The sequence below is a fragment of the Urocampus carinirostris genome, chromosome 1 (genome assembly GCF_059441175.1).
Source record: "Urocampus carinirostris isolate Australia breed hairy pipefish chromosome 1, RoL_Ucar_1.0, whole genome shotgun sequence".
In the NCBI taxonomy this organism is placed as follows: Eukaryota; Metazoa; Chordata; class Actinopteri; order Syngnathiformes; family Syngnathidae; genus Urocampus; species Urocampus carinirostris.
The window spans coordinates 29,257,832-29,276,776 of NC_142349.1; the positions used below are offsets into that span (position 1 = coordinate 29,257,832).

Genomic DNA, 18,945 nt, shown 5'->3' on the forward strand with positions numbered 1-18,945 from the left:
CTCATTTTGTCTACCAGGTGTTGTGGGATGATGGTGTTGAATGCTGAACTCAAGTCCAGGAACAGCATCCGCACATGGGTGTTCTTCTCCTCTAGGTGTGTCAGGCTCAGGTGAAGCGCAGAGGAGATGGCATCCCCGGTGGAGCGGTTTGTCCGGTAGGCGAACTGAAAGGGGTCGAGTGAGGAGGGGAGACTGGAGGTGATGTGCTCTTTAACCAGTCTCTCAAAGCACTTCATTATGATGGGAGTCAGTGCAACGGGCCGGTAATCGTTGAATGATAAGATCTGGGGTTTCTTTGGCACTGGGATGATAGTGGCAATCTTGAAGCATGATGGTACTGTGGCTTGGTCTAGCGAGGTGTTGAAAATGTCTGTTAGTACACAAGCCAGCTGATCGGCGCACTCCCCAAGGACCCGCCCTGGAATGTTGTCCGGGCCTGGAGCCTTCCGTGTGTTGACCCTTCTCAGGGTCTTCCTCACGTCAGTTGAGTCCAGGTGGAGCGCTCTTTTGTCCTGATTTGGAACCGCTTTCGCTGCAGGGGTGCCATTTTGTGCCTCGAACCTCCCAAAGAAGTTGTTGAGGTCATTCAGAAAGTCCATGCTAGAGTCCTGCACTGGGGCGGTGGTTGGCTTGTATCTGGTGATGGCCTGAATGCCTTTCTACATATACCTGGTGTTGGTTGTGGTGAGGAAACGGTCCTGGATTTTTTGACTGTGCGATCGCTTTGCTAGTCTTATAGCACGGTTCAGGTTAGCCCTCGCTGATCTCAGCGCCTCCTCGTCACCAGATTTAAAGGCAAGGTTCCGTACCTTTAGCAGTTTGCGTATCTCAGCAGTCATCCAGGGCTTCTGATTGGCACGGGTGCAGATGGTTTTGGTATTGCTGACGTCTTCTGCGCATTTACTGATGTAGGCTGACACAGACATGGCGTACTCATCTATATTTATTTTGTTGTTGTAAGTGGCAGCCGATTTAAACATGTCCCAATTTGGCATTCAAAGCAGTCCTGTAGTGCCTCCATTGCCCCCTCAGTCCACACCCTCACCTGCTTCACTGTAGGTTTTTCTCTGGTCAGCAGGGGCTTGTATGCAGGAATTAGCATAACAGAAAGGTGATCTGATGAGCCAAGGTGGGGGCGGGGGGCTGCTCTGTATGCTCCTCTGATATTTGTGTATGCCAAGTCTAATGTGTTCCTACCTCTTGTAGCAAAGTTGACATGCTGGTGGAAATGCGGGAGAACTGTTTTCATGTTGGCCTGGTTAAAGTCCCCCGCCGCAATGAAAATGCACTCGGTGTAAGCATGCTGCAGTTCACTCACAGTTCGGTAGAGAACGTCCATTGCCTCCTTAGTATTAGCGCTGGGTGGCACGTACACGGCAGTAATGATGGTAGCACTAAACTCCCTCGGTAGGTAGTAGGGTCTGCAGATCACCGTCAAAAGTTCAATGTTTCGTGAGCAGTGATTTGAGATTATCTTAGCATTTCTACACCAGTTGTTGTTGGTATAAATGCATAGTCCGCCACCCCTGCTCTTACCGGTGAGCTCGCCGCTTCTATCAGCGCGGAAAGCAGTTAGCCCCACAATGCTAACAGCGTCATCCGGGATAGATGAGTTTAGCCATGTCTCCGTCAGAATTAAAGCGCAACAGTTCGTCATCTCGCGGTTCGATGTAAGTTCCACTTGTAAATGGTCCATTTTGTTGTCCAGGGAGCGAACGTTGGAGAGGAAAATGGATGGGAGAGGCGTTTTGAAGGGTTTAGCCTTCAGCCTAGCCGTTAGCCCGGCCCGACAACCTCGTTTCCTCCCCCGGTCACAGCGCTTCCTCTTTCCACTTTTCTTCGCTGCTTTGTAGGCCGCTGGGTCTTGTTGACGTAGCACTCCGAGGCTAAGTAAACACTCCAGAGTGATCGTAGAAATGAGCGTTGGATTTCTGGATGTTCGCATATCCAGCAAAAAACTGCGATCGTATATTAATCTACAGTTAGAATTGTCTTTGTTCGCCCTCAAAAACTGAGTCGAAGACTGGGGTTTTTGACCAAAATGTGAGAAACTGTTGGGAGCAGATGCAGCCGCAGCCGTACAGGGCGCCGCCATTTTGCAAATTTTTTTGTAAGTATAAATGTAAGTATTTCTTGAAAGACTATTCACACTCAACCAGCCTACTTGGCCGAGTGTCTGATTCCGCATTTTCTTCTGCTTTCTGCTTAAAACGAATGTTGAGTGTCTGCGATACAAGCCGCTAATGCTAACAACACGGCCGGGTGTGAATGTGCGCCAAATCCAGGCCAGCTTCTGTAGGATATACTATAAAATTCCATCTGTGTCTAGCTACAGAAGAATGTTTGCAAAACGAATTCTGCAACAGAAGGATAAATTTCCATGTATTACTTATTAAATCATCTGTAATAAAAAAAACTCAAATGATTCAAAAACAAAACTGATATAAGGCCCAGGCTAGTTCCAATTACAGTATAATCTCTTAATCACAACCACTTTCTCCAATGTCCCATGAGAATTTAATTCACAGTCAAGTTCAGGTTGAACTGAGAGGCAAGAGGTCAATACTACACACTGCAGAAAAGGTGAATTTAGAAGAGGAAAGAGATTGTGTTGTCACCTGTTTGATTAGGGGAATGGCTGACGGGATCCCGAATGGGAGCCATGTCTGAAAGAGAGAAAGGGTGAGAGAGGGAAGGCTGCCAAACAGATCTTTATCAGATGACAAAAAATGAAATATGAATCATAAAGAGTGACAGAACAAGATACAAATGATAGAAGAGCGCAAAGACAGAAGCGAAGCGCATTCTTTGGCAGATTTACCCAAAAATCTGGTTGATTTTAGTTATGTCAGTATCAATGTTTGACACAGAGTAGCCTTGCTAAAATTCTGTATGGAAATAAGATTATATATATATTTTTAAAATATAATTTAAAACACAATTTATACCCCCCCCCAAAAAAAAACACGTATTTTTCAGGTAACAAAGTGATGTACGTGTGCAGTTTGAAAGAACGAGCCCCTAACACCCCATTACAATGAAATAAGGCTGTTTGAGAATTGAGTCATTTATAGCCGAACAGAGTACTTAAACCCACTGTTCGCTCAAGATTACCTGTGAGGGCGGCAGGCGCCTGTAACCCAAGAATGGGGTTGAAGGCCTCACTGGGATGACAGGAGAAGTGGTTTTCTCTGGTTCCCAGGTTGACGAAGGAGCTGGGGGACTTTAGAAGGTACAGCCTTAAGGGCCTCGGGTGAAAAGGCCGCGTTGTTCAGAGTAGGCAGCTGGTTGATCACGCCCCCTCGGCATTGCTGAGGACTTGATGAACACTGAATGTATGTTGGTGTGTCTATTTGGAAAAGTGGAGTCTGTCAGGGTTCAGGACTTCTTTAAGCACTGTGGATAAACAGAAGAAAAAAAATAGACTACTGTAAAATACGGACTATAAGCCGCTACTTTTCCCCCCAAACATTCAACCCTGCGGCTTATTCAGTGATGCGGCCAATTTATGTAATTTTTCTAACGGCCGCCAGCAGCGCTCGAGTACAAAAGGTAAGATATAGACCAGTGGAATACATGCGCCGAGGAAGACTGCAACTTCCTGGCTTGTGCAGAAAATAAATTAGCGTAAACATACCCTCATCATGCAAAATGCAAAAAGGCACATGCCGCAGCTTTCAAGCTAAAAGCAATCGAGCAGTCTGATAAAGAAGGAGCGAGCGTGTTGCTAGCATGTTTTGGAATAAGGGAGCGTGGGACGACGTCTATATGACAAAGTTTATTTCCGACACTGAGGAAGATGACTGATGGCTTCAGTTCTAAGGAGGAAGATGAGGACGGTTTACCGTGATTTTTACAAGTACGGTATGTTTTTTTAACAGACCCGTTTACTGTGTTGCGAGCGTGTTGCTACCATTAACTGCCCTGTCACAGGCACCGTTTGGGATGAAAGTTATTATTATTATTATTATTATTAAAGCTTTAAAAACTCTCTCGGTGTACCGTCTTTCTTTGTAAATATGTGTAACCATGTATAATATGTATTTGCAATTGTATATTTTTGTAATGTATTTATTTCAGACATTTATTCTGATATGTTTTGCACGGGCGAATAAAAAAGAATGGGCGAAACAAACGCGGGGTGACGGAAAGTGGGGTAAAGGCGAGACTTGTTTGTGGACGCAGCGAACAGTAGTGGATATACATTTTTCCCACCCTTACCTTTGGAAATATAGACTTTTTTTCCTTTGATTACTTTCAACGGGACCCGGACTCTGCAGGTCTGCATCAAACCTTAAGTACCAGTATCATTTTCCGTTCATTTTGCCGGCTGTGATTTTTGGACTGTGTACTTTTATGAAGGACATACAGCTTCAATCGCGGGACTTAAAAGTCGGGTTTGGGTTCATTTTGTGTTTGTGTTACATTTTTTTTAATGTGGGCGCATGCGGCTTATATACAGGTGCGGCTTGTGTAAGTACAAAATCGGTTTTCCTCTTAAAATGTGGTGGGTGCGACTTATAATCAGGTGCGCTCTATAGTCCGTAATTTACGGTACTCATACTTCTTTAACAATTATGATGGAACATTTTCTTGGTGAGTGGGAGCTTTGGAAAATCCACATTAGGATTAACCCTTAGATGCATAATGTACCAGTAAATACTCTTCCATGAATGGCGGAAAAATTAAAATACTTATGGCATGTCATAAAAATGTTTTCTGAGGAATACATACAATGTGACAATTACAACTTTTTTTTTTATTTGTGAAGATTTTGAAGAATAACAACCAATTGGGTAATTTTTGACAACACTTATGCAATCAAGGCTTAAGATTAAGGAACAACTTTTGTTTTCCACTACCAGAATAACAATCATAATGGGTAAAATTTCCTTTTTGAGAATTTCAGGGACCAAATAGTTGTATGTGCTACACATAAATTTATTAAGCATGGACAATTAAATATTGACATACACCTGAATAAAGAGTATTCATAATATTTGAATTGTGAATAAAATGTGATCATTGTAATTATTATAATTATTGATATCTGACCTATGTAATAAGTATATCCATGAGATTTTGTTATATTAGACATAAGAGGAAAGGAGGATTTGTAAAATGTTTTTAATAGGGAAGATAAAGGGGTAGGGAAAATAAGCATCTGCTTCTGACTACCCCTTTTTGAACATGTTATGTGACATTATTTTGTTGTTGACTCATTGTTTTTGTCCTGTTTTTATTTTAATGCTCGAAATAAAAGTTATCATTCAATTAAAAACAAAACATCAACACGGGAGGGGGGGTCATGTGTGGTTTAATTAATCTATTAATCTATTAATCTATTTCACTGAATCCATGAAAAACTTTTGACACACATACATATCATTCTAATTGTTTATTAATATTTACACAAGAGCAAAAGCAATAGAAGTGGAATAGATAAAAATTCAAAGTAGGAAAAAAGGGGGGTGTCAGAATTGGAATGTGGAGTGATAAAGAGCTTCGGTATTTTTAAGGTTGATGTAATTGGAATGTAACCGACACCACCACCAAGGGAACGGCATTGTTTTTTCTTCTTCTAACTAATAGTTTAAATTTAGTTAAATCCTAAAAACAAAACCACACAAATAGAACATGACATTGATCTATCCTTTTTTTCCATCCACGGTGTGACCTTCTGGGAGTTTCCGTGTGATTGACATTTGCGAATATCCTAAATGCAAGCACTTATTGGCAAGGCATGTACAACTTACAATACTTCCTATTGACCAAAAGTTAGCCACTACCAGCAAAATAAGCAGATTCCTCCAAGGATCACCCAATTTGTTGGTTTGGGTTATACATGACCACCGTTTATCCAAGTCATCATTTTTTAATTGAGATAGCACTTTTAACTTTACCAAATGCAACTCAATGTGCTTTGTGAATAATTTTGAAAACGTTTGTTTTCAGGGCTTAAAGACAACCATTTTACTGAAACATCTTTAATAATGCAAAGTGAAAAACTAAACGGGGCAGCACGGCAGCGCAGTGGTTAGCGCTTGTGCGGCACAGTTCATGTCATGGGAACCTGTCGTGGGTTCAAATCCAGCTCCAGACTTCCTGTGCGGAGTTTGTATGTTCTCCCCGTGCTTCCGTGGGTTTTCCGGGCACTCCGGTTTCCTCCCACGTTCCAAAAACATGCATTTCAGGTGAATTGGCCGGTCCAAATTGTCCCTAGGTGTAAATGAGCGAGTGAGTTGTCTGTCCCCGTGTGCCCTGTGATTGGCTGGCAACCAGTTCAGGGTGTCCCCTGCCCACTGCCCGATGATTGCTGGGATGGGCTCCAGCACCCCCGCGACCCTACTGAGGATAAGCGGTGTGGCTGATGAGGTATGAGGAAAAACTAAACCACACATTAATCCATTATAAGCAATGACAGACATTTGATTTAATAAATACTGCCACCCATACAAAAGGGCCTCACTCCTTTCCAACCATCAAGTGCTTCAGCAGATGGTTGTGGGTTCAAGAACACCACATCACGATAGGAATCTCCTAGGAGAAAACACACACCAGTACAGAGAGCATCTGTTTATGAATGGGCTGACAATTGGCCACACCCCTGACAACTACAGCTGACACGGAAAACGAGTCAGAGGCGTTGGGATAAAAATCAAGAAGTACTAAACAGAACAGGGCAAGCAGGCTGGTGGAATAGCTCAAGTTTAGGATAGCTGATGTTGGAAATGTGTTTAATTATCTATCTATTCCGAGATCCAGATAGTAATGAAAAGCAAAAGTTATATTGATAGGAAAAAAAAACAAGTGATAAACATGCATCCAAAATTTATAGGTCTATCCCTTCATTTTTGGTTTGGTCCGATCCCTTAGAAAACATCGGCTGCCATTATCACAAACAAACGCATTCAACTTCTTACGATAAAATATTAACGTCAAAATCTACAGTTGTGACGCACACAGTGCATCCATTTAAAAACCCGCCCAAAAGGCAACGTCACTAGACTGATGAACAGAATAACATTCCAAAAATATCTTCTCACTAAATATGGTCTTTGTTCTGTTTTAAATGTGTGGAAATTTTTGAACAGTTGACAGTGCTATTTATCACATATCTTGCGCTCCATTGCAAGCAAAGCTGTTGAGTCAAAGATGCTTATACACATTGAGCACGATTTTTAATCTCAATTATCAGTTAAAAAAGTGTGGAGAAATGCAACATTCAAAGACAGATTTCTCACTTTAAACAAATATTGCCAGTTCAACCAACAGGTCCACAAAAACCAATTAAAGAAACATCCAGAGATTGCACCTAAAAGAAAATTATTCAACTTTATTCAATGTGTCAGGGGCGGCACGGCAGCAGAGTTTTTAGCGCATCTGCAGCACAGTTCTGAGGCCATGTGATCAAATCCAGCTACCAGCCTTCCTGTGTGGAGTTTGTATGTTCTCCCCATGCCTGCGCAGGTTTCCTCTCACATCCCAAAAACATTAATGTCAGGTTAATTGGCCGGTTTAAATTGTCCCTAGGCGTGAACGAGCGATTTGAGTAGAAGTCTCTGTGTGCCCTTTGACTGGCTGGCAACCAGTTGAGGGTGTCCCCTGCCCAATGACAGCTGGGATGGGCTCCAGCAGCCTTGCAACTGTACTGGGGGTAAGCAGTTGGCCTTCTGCAATGGGTAAGTTTACAGTTTTTCGGAGAGTAGTCCTTGGATCACAATTTGGCTTTTTGGACCAATCTAAATATATTGTTTAAATGCCTCGTGACAAACGAAAAAACCTGAATAGAAGGCGTTCACGATTCAGATTGGAATTGGTGGAGCAGGAGCAATGTCATTAGGCAAACACCTATTTTCCGCATTTAACGTTTGACATTAAAAGGTGATTTCATTAATGTCCATCACAAACAAAAATGTTTTTATTACCCTTGCTCAAATAGTGTGCTCAATTGCTGTGTCATTAATGTTTACACTCATCTGTGCCTTACCAAAAGCATAGACTTAATATAAGATGGATGCAACTACTGCATTTCTGCCAAAGGGACAGAAAATATAATTGAAATGTCCCCGGTTAAACAAGAATCATTTTAGTTGGTTGATTTAAGAGTAAGCGTAATATCCCGGATGAAGAAATTGGACCTTTCAAATTGCTTCTCACAAGTTTTTTTTTATTAAACTGGCAAACAAATTAATACAGTTAACTCAACACTACCCACAAGGAGCACCAAAAATCCTACCAAGAGGGTATTTACCTGGATAGTTTGTATCATTGTTATGTTGATGGAGAAAAGGAGCCCCTTCTCTGTCATGTGCTGTTCAAGCAAAAGCTGTTCAACTGGTGATCATACTTGCACAAGTCTCATGACCCTAGATTTCGCCTACGGTGTGTCCAGATCAGAACCTGTTTTCATCTCGCGTTTAGTTCTAAAATAGAAGTAATGGATGCCCTCTTAAAAGCCACTACTATCTCCCTCAAAAGCATGTGATGCGTAAAGTCTCTCGCAACTGAAACATTTATCATCAATGTAACACCGGTAATTGGATACTAATGGTATGCGCCTGGATTAAAAAGGTAATAAAAATATCATTAAGCCGTTTTTGCAAAGGTATTAACACGCCTCAGTTTCATTCTATGATACACAAAGCATTTTAAAAGGTGAAACTCAACATTTAAAACCATTTCCAATGGGCAAGTACAGCCTTGTTTCCACCCCGTCTCGAACCAGGGACCTTACGCACGTGTTAAGCAGATGTGCCAAACACTGCACTATGGAAACATGCATAAACTGTTGGGGAAATTAATTTAATTATTGCTTTGTGTTTTAAGTTGTTAAAAAATACATGTTTACATTTTGGTGAGAGGAAGAAATATTGAAAAAATGCTTAGATCGAGGTTTCATAAACAATATCATAATCAAATCATTGGGTACCCAAGGGATTCTTTCTCAACCCTAAATCTAATTGATGCTGCTAAAACTTGACCACAATTAAAAAAAATTACAGTAGGTAATGAGAGTGTTTATGTTTCTGGCAAATAACTTCTTGAAAAGACTCAAAAAGGAGTAAACTCAAATGACAACACAGCAAAGGACACTCCACGAACTGCTCCACTTTATTTTAATTTGGTGAGTGACATAAAAGTCTTTGAGTATTTCGTTAACTATTGTCATTTCTGCATTTTCTTTGATGACGTTGTCCATACATTGCTACTTCGAGCAGGATATTCCAACTCAAAACAAACCCTTTACCAAGATTACCCATTTGCTTCCACAAAAGTAAATAATTTCTGGTAATTGATCCAGGAACCCAAATTTTGCCCTTTCCCAGAATTTTCCTTCCTAGTAATAATAATTCGCAATGCTGCATCTTGAAATTTCCTGTGCAGGCTTTGGGTGAAGGCACTAGAATGAAAACGAAGAAAACATAAAACCTATCCACAACTGCAAATTGGCAAGCCATTATTTAGCTCAGCGCACACACAACATAATATAATGTTTTTGTAGACTACCAAGTAGTTCCTTTGCTAAGATTAAATACAAATGTTGCTTTGGTCAGTTTTTCAATATAAGAAAACAATACTAGCCCTCTAATTTAGCAGCAAACTACTGTAAATTCCTGACTATAAGCCGCTACTTTTTTCCCCAAACGTTCAACCCTGTGGCTTATTCAGTGATGCGGCCAATTTATGTAATTTTTCTAACAGCCGCCAGCGGCGCTTGAGTACAAAAGGTAAGATTTAGACCGGTGGAATAAATGCGCCGAGGAAGACTGCAACTTCTTAGCTTGTGCACAAATTAAATTAGCGTAGACATATCCTCATCATGCAAATTGCAAAAAGAAAGGCACATGACGCAGCTTTCAAGCTAAACGCAATCGAGCAGTCCGATTAAGAGGGGAAACAGAGCTACTGCACGTAAACTACTTTGCTTGTGTTGCTAGCGTGTTTTTGATTAAGGGAGCGTTGGGCGACGTCTACATGGCAAAGTCTCTTTCCCAAACTGGAGGAAGACGACTTTGACGACGTCAGTTGTAAGGAGAAAGATGGGGACGGTTTACCGTAGTTTCTACATGTACGAGATGTTTTCCTTAACAGATCCGTTTACTGTGTTGCGAGCGTGTTGCTAGTAGCATTTTGATACCCTTCACAAGCACAGTTTGGGTTGAAAGTTATATTATTAAAGCTTTGAAAACTCTCTCGGTGTACCGTCTTTCTTTGTAAATATGTGTAACCATGTATAATATGCATTTGCAACTGTATAATCTTGTAATGTATTTATTTTAGAGACTTATTCTGATATGTTTTCCACGGGCGAATAAGAATGAAGGGGCGGCGCAAACGCGGGCTGACGGGAAGTGGAGTAAAGGTGAGACGTGTTTGTTGTTGCGGCTGACAACAGTGGATATATTTTTCCAACCCTTACCATTGGAAATATACATTATTTTCCCTTGGATTATTTTCAACGGGACCCAGACTCTGCAGGTCTGTATCAAACTTTAAGTACCGGTATCATTTTCCGTTCATTTTGCCGGCTGTAGTATTTGGACTGTGTATTCTATATTCAGTTACAATCGCGGGACTCAAAGTCGGGTTTGGGTTAATTATGTGATTGTGTTGCATGTTTTAATGTGGGCGCATGCGTCTTATATACAGGTGCGGCTTGTGTAAGTACAAAAGCGGTTATCCTCTTAAAATGTGGTGGGTTCGGCTTATTATCAGGTGCGCTCTATAGTCCGGAAATTATAGTATATGTTCTCGTATTTTGTTGTTGCTTTATTGACACTTTAATTGATTTTACAATTGTAATCAAAAAAAATAATTAAGCCTTTTTCTTTAAAAAAAACCAAAAAAACATCACGTATGTTGACTAGTGATTTTTTTTTTACTTTTTCGTGATTACACTTAAGCCTACTTCACTGCTTAACCACTTTTACTATCGAACAGTCGAATTTTGAAAACATGACCGTTAAATAACAGTAAAATCTTGCAATCATGACAACATTTAGCTCAAATGTCAAGAACCCGTACCATGAAATGAGGCTTTTCATCAAAGCAGGCTACCCCAGGTGGATTTATGGCCCTATGGTCCTTTTCCTGCAAGTAGTTTCCTCTCCCTCTCATATACTTTAAAAGCCCTAAATGGGGGCGCTAATGCAATGAAAATGCAAAATCCAGACCAAGATTAAGGAAGCGAAGAAGAGAACCAGTTTTTCGTAGGAATAGCGGCCCACAAAGAGGAAGTGAAAGAACTACAAAGTAGCCCCAGGCTAGGTAGCAGTTTGTTTCTCACTGGACCGGTGCTTGCTAAACATCCGCTAGCACTTGTTTAAGATTAAATCGTTTTCCTTTGGGCGTATTCTAGCGGTTTATACTGTTTTAAATGGTGGAATAAGTGTCGTGTTGCCCTTCTTGTTTGCAATGTGGTCGGCAAAATTTGCAGTGTACGAGGCTGCTTTTTTTCTTTTCCTTTTATTATTAAAAAAAAAAAAATCCCGCTCAAGTAAAGGTCGGCCGATTATTGATACTTGGCAATTTCACAGATATCAGTAACCGTATTTTATGCTAATCGACAGGCCGATTATTAAGTCTCAAGTTGTAGCTGAGACACTACCTACCTACGGTGTGTTTTCAGATCAGAGCTGAAAGTAAACGTGTGCAAAGCCAATCATGATTCTTACGCACCACTCTTCTAAGCTAATGTGCACAATCATTGAGGATTCCTGGAAAATAAGTCAAACATTTACAACTCTTATAATATTCTAAAATTGGCCAAAGTAAAATACACAAATGCAAAGTTGAACTGTGAACCGGCCACTTTTGGAAACACCTAAAAAAATGTGTAGTGTAAAATTGTATCGTTTTTCAGATTGTGATCAAATTTGATAATGTACTAGGTAAGGCTTCAAGCTATTGTGTCACCTTTTTGCAAGCTAAGATGTCCAGTGCTACACTCTCTTGCAGGCATTTGTTAACAAAAAAAATCGGGCTAGAATAATAAATAATGCATGTTCCAACACTGATTACTCAATATTAGTAGCGCTTGCAGTGATTATTTCAGTTTGGGACCAAACCTCAGAGTGTTACCTTTTAAAAGAGACCAGAACTGTCTATTCTACAGATGGTGAAATTAAATGACAAGATGGTGGCATTCAATTTACATTTAGAGTTTCAGTGAAAGATTAATTATGTTAGTTGTGTTGGAATTCTATTTTTTTACGCCAATTCAAGTTTTTACAGCTAATGAATATTGGTTCCAAATATCGGTTATCGAACTCCTCTTAATACCAATAATTGGTATCAGCCGTGAAAAACGCATATTGGTCGATCCCTACTCTTAACTGACCAAAAATACCTCCAAAACACTCAAGATGACAGAGCTCTCCGGTTCACAACTCTTCCAGAATGCTTTGAGTGTGTCTGCTAGGGGTCTTTCGTCTTTATCCCTCATTTTGCCTGTGTTGTAGTCCTATTGATTTCACCGTGAGAGCTGCCATTCCTGCAAAATGATTGGCTAGTCCTAGTCACCTTCTTCTGAATGTTGGTCAAAAACTTACGTTTTTAATCGCATTAAAACCCTAGTTTCTCCAATGTTCGGATGGTGTAATAACTTTTTAAAATTATCAACTTTGAACGTTTTATTCAGTTTTTTGGCAAAGAGTATACGTTGATAATCATCGTTATTGTTTTATTGCCAAGGCCTTTGAACTAAAATCCGAAATTGACCAAAACCCCCCACTAGAGCATTTTTCTCAACAAACAAGTGATGAGGTCTAGCAGGGAAACTTTGAGAATGAAAACATCCCTTTTTGGAAAGTTGCACAGGCAGGTAATAGGCTAGCTGCTCTTTTGAGCTTCTTTGTGTGCTGTATGTAGACAAATTGGACAGAGACAATGAACACAACACAAACAGCTCTTCAAACACAAAACATCAGGAACGCTGCCTTCTCATTGAACGATTTAAAACAGCAAAGCTTACTCAGCACAATGCGAACGAAGCCAAACCAGACCCTCCAATTCAATTCAAACGGAACTGCATGTGCTTGCATAAGCGTCAGCTGTCCATCTACTGTCCACACACACGGACACTCTCCTTGTGCACATAACAGGCCTCGAGTTTCTAACTGAGAGCCTCAAATGCAGCCAAAATGTTGTTTTAAAAAAGGAAACATCGAGCTTCACAACAACGCACTCTTGCAGATGTGACACACGCTGCCTGCTTTGGAAGAATGGAAACCATGGCTGGCGGCAAAAAAGACTGAAGCGCACAGCAGTTGAATTGGCAGTTGAGTTTAAAAAACTAAGAATACCAAATACCACGACAGAAAAATATATCCACTACTTTTTTTTTTACAATAGTGATGAATTCCAGCGTGGTGGGCAAGTTTCTAAGCCCGATTTAGCATTGTATGCCTTTTGATGAAGCAGAGGACAGCAATGTTTATCTCCAGTCAAACGGAGCGAGGCACAACACTGGCAGGCTGGCAGCATTCAAGCATTCTAGGATTTGCAGCGAAAATTATTTACAAGGCATGTTTGATGTATTTCCGAGCAACTTTATGTTAAGCAGGTACGGGTCATGTCAAAGAGTCAATATCACAGTTGAGCTAGTGCTAACTAGCTACGTTAGTGTCTTACCTCTGCTATTTTTACTACATAAATGTGCTGCTTTATTTGTGAATACACAGGGATTAAACCGCTAATCTTCCAAATATCACGTCTTGAGAACTAGTATGTGCTCTACCATAAAATTTGTAACGCCGAAATGAACAGCCAAATTATCAACAAAGTTGAAAATGTAATTTCGCCAAGGTAAATATCTTCAACATGCTCAACAGTGATGTATATATAGGGGCAAATGCCCTGTGCTTTACTGTTCTGTTACATTCCACCAAAATGTTAGATACTAAGTTATATTCACGTTCGCGCGAGAGGGGCGTTTTACGCCAGTGGTGAATTTTTGGGCCAAATCAAGCCCAGTAACACGTACCAGCTACGAAGAACTGGTGTGCATCAAGACTTTTATAAGCTTTTTGATCAGCACCGGTGTATAGGGATACTCTTCTAATAATACAGTGGTACAGATCGTGTGAACTCAAGTCAGGCAGACAGGACGATTTATGAATATGTCAAGAAGACGACTGAATTGCTCGTCAAGTAGTTCTTATAGTGGAGTCAAGTACACTGACCTTAAAACTGAGGCCAGCGGGGCCTGCTGTTCTTTGGGGGTATTTCAAGGTTCTTTTGCAACCTAGATAGACATTCGTCACACTCTTGGAGTAACCTTAGTTGGTCGACCACTCCCCGGAACATTTGCCACTGTTCCCAGTTTTCTCTATTTGTGGACAATGGCTCAGACAGCGGCTCGCTACTGCTCTACAGCCTAGGAAATGGTTTAGTGACCTTTTACGGACTGATAGATTTCAATCACTTTTCATGCAATTCATTGGGATTGTGGCATGTCAATTGTGTTGAGATTTTGTAGCCTACTTCATTTTGTCTCACAGATTCAGTTTATATGATTTTCTGATCCAACACAGGTAGTGGCAATCCATTTTGGGTGTGGCTCGTGGAATTGAACTGAGCTTTAACAAAACTGCGGTTAATCAGTTACTTTGTGATTTAACAGGGGGGGAGAACTTTTTCACATAGATCTACCGTATTTTCCGCACTATAAGGCGCACCGGGTTATAGGGCGCACCCCCAAGAAAATTGTTTTTGGTCCTATATTTTTCCATACATAAGGCTCACCGGATTATAAGGCGCTACAATGGGAACGTCGACAAAACAGTCGGATAGTTCAGTCAAACTCATTAGCCCCTTAACATTCCGAAAGCTTGCAAAGAAGCAAATACGTCTCTCAGACATGTACGGAAACAGTGTCTGTACGATGTCACCAATCACTCAAATGCATCATTCCAAATATCATTTCTTAGTTTCCATTGTATTTTTTGCTGGCAACCGTGTGGACAGCAAAGTAAGAATTTTATTTTGCAGGGAAACGGGGTTCTTTACTGTGCATATGACAATAAACACTTTGAATTGAATTTAGTTTAAAAATAGACTCATCACAGAAACATCAAGATCGTTCTAAAACAAGATACCGGGAAAATATAAACCCGCATAGCTCACCTAAGATCTCTTGCAGCCATCATTAATAATTATACGTAACCATGGTCTTCTTACAACCGTGAGTGTAGTTAATCTAGGAGAGTAAAATATTTACAAATACCGAATAGTAAAAAATGTTTTCTCTATGCCGTAGTGAAACCCAACATGTGAGATTCACATTGATCTTTTTCGGCCAATTGCAGGCTTTGTTTCGCCCCTTTAGCCTATGCAAGCCTGTAAATGATAAAAAGGATCCGCCCCCTTTACCGCTGAATAACTTTAGCCAATAGTGACTGATTCAAATGATGATTGACACATTAGTTAGGAAATGAAACGCCGGTGTATATAAATCCCAGCATACACCGCGGACTTCGCCTTTGGGGGAAAATCTAGTCGGCGGCTGCTTGCCTTAGTTGCAAGACTTTGCGACTTAATATTGATCCATATATAAGGCGCACTGTACTATAAGGCGCATGGTCAGCTTTTAAAAAAAATAAAGGCTTTTAGGTGCGCCTTATAGTGCGGAAAATACGGTAAATGTATTTATTGCATTAATAAATTGAATCAAAATTTCAAAACTGAACTCTGTTTTATCCTTGGGTTGTCTCTGTACATTAGAATTGGTTTGATTTCTGAAATCTTTGTGATTGAGATGCAAAAACACAGAATTCAGGAAGGGGGAGCAATTCTTTTTCATGGCTTTGTAATTTCTGTTGAGAATCGAGCATGCAGAATAGCACCTCTATCTGGAGCGGTTAAAACACAGAAATGGTGGCGTCACTATCACTTGCGCATACTAAAACCAGGGATGTGATTGAGGTGAGGAGAAAAAGTCTGAAACCTACCCGGGGGTTCGGGGGCCCAGGGCAGAGCCTAGTGGTGGGGCACTGGGGGGCGATGCACCCCCAAAGCTCTTGGGTTTTAAGCAATTTACTTGTCCAAAACCATGCTTAAATTAATAATTTAACATCTTTAGAAGATTTAAATAACAAAACAATTTGCCCACATACCTGATTTTTTTTTGTAAATACTGCAAGGTCAGTTCAAATGTAGTTCAGACCCTGCAGCTTGTGCAACGATGTGGCCAATTTATGAAATTTTTCTAACGGCCACCAGGGTGCGCCCGAGCAATAAAGGAAAGAATGAGACAGTCGGAGTTGTTTGCTACGCAAGTGAAAAAGTCGGAATTCCAACTATAGTCGGAAAAATCACATCCCTGTAAAACTTTTAAAGTTCGAGCGCATTTTAGCTTGGATACGGCCAATAAAAACTTGCAAAGCAGTTCTTGCGTATGATGACAGTAGACCGGTGATACTTCGACAAGAACAGCCTCGGTAAAGTTCAAGAAACATTCATGACAATATGGATTAGACGAATTGCATTGTACATTTTATAAGCATATATTTTGTGATAAAAGAGTTTGAGGGTTATGCCAGACTATGCCTGACATACATGCCTGTTACTTTTGTTAGACTTTGCTTGCAGAGTTGTGCCGAAAAATGCCCTTGAGCATCCGACACTCGCGCAAATGTCACTTAAATGATTAGTATCTCATTTTCTGGGGAAATATAATGGAACATGTAAATCAAAGAATTTGAACCGTGTATAGAAATCACTTCTGAGCAAGTTGTAAATGTTTACTTTGGCGGAATGACTCCACTTTTTCGTACTAATCCAGACATGAATGTTCAGATGTAATTTAAAAAGAAAACCATATTCTGCAGATTACAAGCTGAAAATACTGAAAAGTAAAACGTGGAGGAAGCGGTTGATTGTTAAGCGTGAGTGACAAAGAGGCTTAAAATTGTATTGGATTTAGTGATTTGGAGTGAACATTATAGTTCGTTAAGCATGTCATTTAAGCTAGAGTTATCTTAATAGCTCTTAATGTTACGTCAATACTAAAGTCAACAGGCACGTCAATCATCTAAAGTTCGTATACGTTACAAACATTCAGCCCGTTGTTCAGTTTAATTTTAAATTTCCTTTCTAGACGACATGTATGATTTTGGTGTTGAGTTTCATGAAATGAATTTCCCCCCGAAAAGATGAATTATACTCTGGTGCGACTTGTATATAATTTTTCCTACTTAAATATGCATTTTTAGCTGGTGCAACTTATACTCCGGAAAATACAGAAATTGTAGCAGAACTCATACACTGTAAGAAAACGGATAACAGTTGGTCATTCGTAAATGCATCAAATATTTGTGTCTTGTTTAGTCCTGCACAAATGGGTTAAATGGCAGGGACAATAGCAATGATGCATGTGTGCGTGAATTAGGGCCTAATTGCAACTCACACACCTGGAAAGATGCTTCAGTTTCTTTGGTGACAAAAGCTTCCGATTCCAAGTCTAGGTCAAAATAAAAAGGAAAACATGAAGGTTAAAAAATCAAATACAATTAATTTCTGACCAACTAACAAAACATTATTGTCCAACTATGAATGTTCTTTTTGGGTGATGTAATGAAAACGGTCACAAATAAACTGTCAACTTGTCGACAATTGTTCGTAATTAGTCGGGAAGGATGCCAAATATGCAGGAGAACAAGTTGCTGTCGACAACAAGGAGAAAACAGGATACCGTCTTGAATGTTCAAGTCTACCGAGCGGCGTGCGTCTTTGCTTCTGTTGTGCAGATAGACTAACAGTATGCAAGCGTTTAGGTCAGAGTTACAGCTCAGGTCCTGGTCGGCCATTATCTCCTCAGCTGTTGGCCCACTCGCAGCTACAACCAACATGGCTACCCTCGACTCCACTGGTATTTTGCCAAATGCGACAGAAATTGTACTAAGAACCTCGTCGTGTACCTGAGCGAAAAAACCTCATCGGTAACCACGACATCGCCTGTAATTAAATCTCAAGTATACAAGCGCAAAAAGCGAAGCGGTGTAGCATGTTTACTGGTACAACAAGCTAATGTCCGCCTGTACCGACAGGGGGTGTTAGAAACTCCTTCGGGGAAATCGAAACTGCACAATTAATTACCTTCAGCCAAAATATTTTCTGCAACGCCAAGGGAAGTAATTGTGCGAAAACACAAAAAACTCACGTAAAATCAACGGGAAGTTAACGTCAAGGTCGGGGGAAACCGTTTGCACGACCGCGGAACCATCTGTTTCGTTAAATTAGCATGGCGGCTAACACTAACTGCGAGGCTCACGGTCGACTTAAACGCACAAATACAAATGCGACACACTTATTATACTCGTTAAATTATCCATCGAAATAACTGCTAGAAGAACACAAAAATAATATATGTGGCATTAAAAAGAACCTACCACGACGCGAAGGTTAACCAATGACTACGAGTTTTTGCTAACAACCTTACCAAAGGTAGCTGCCGAAAAACTAGTCAGCGTGTGCATGGACTTTTCCTACATATTTTTTATACTAACCCACTCACGACTTAGTAAAGGTGTTCTGACTAAATTGTCAACGGCAGTCAACTTGTTCCACCAGTCCCCCTTCGAGTCGATGACGCCCGGTGAGAGGTTACAATAGCACGGCATTGAAAGGCGTGGAAAAAAACGAAGGAAAAAGCAATCGGTGAAATAAAATGCCTCACCTCATTGAAAAATAAAGTGCAACCGAGTGGAAAAGGAAAGCCGACTGTAAGGCTCAAAATAATTCCTTAAACGTGTTTGCAGCATCTACGAGGGGAGGCATTCGTCCTGCAAGATCGCCATTTTCTTCTTTTCTCGCTGCTGCTGCTGCTTGCTTGCCGCTAACCTTTAGCATTTAGCAGTTAGCTAGAGATGGTTGATGGTTTTTTCGCCGCTGTGCGCGTGCACGTCGACGGAAGCAGGTTCGGAGGGATTGGGGGCGGCGGCC

At 40.7% G+C, this 18,945-nt stretch overlaps 1 protein-coding gene across 1 annotated transcript in view; it reads right to left on the reverse strand.

The window, feature by feature from the left end:
• The window catches only part of tnrc6a (trinucleotide repeat containing adaptor 6A), a 42,504-nt gene extending 23,559 nt beyond the window's left edge, over positions 1 to 18,945 (reverse strand). The window contains exons 1-4 of the mRNA XM_088333914.1: positions 18,680 to 18,945; positions 17,415 to 17,464; positions 3,115 to 3,396; positions 2,619 to 2,666 (exon numbers count right to left, since the gene is read on the reverse strand). Coding sequence (XP_088190040.1) covers positions 2,619 to 2,664 — 46 coding nt within the window. The 5' untranslated portion in view covers positions 2,665 to 2,666; positions 3,115 to 3,396; positions 17,415 to 17,464; positions 18,680 to 18,945. The remainder of the gene's footprint in view (positions 1 to 2,618; positions 2,667 to 3,114; positions 3,397 to 17,414; positions 17,465 to 18,679) is intronic.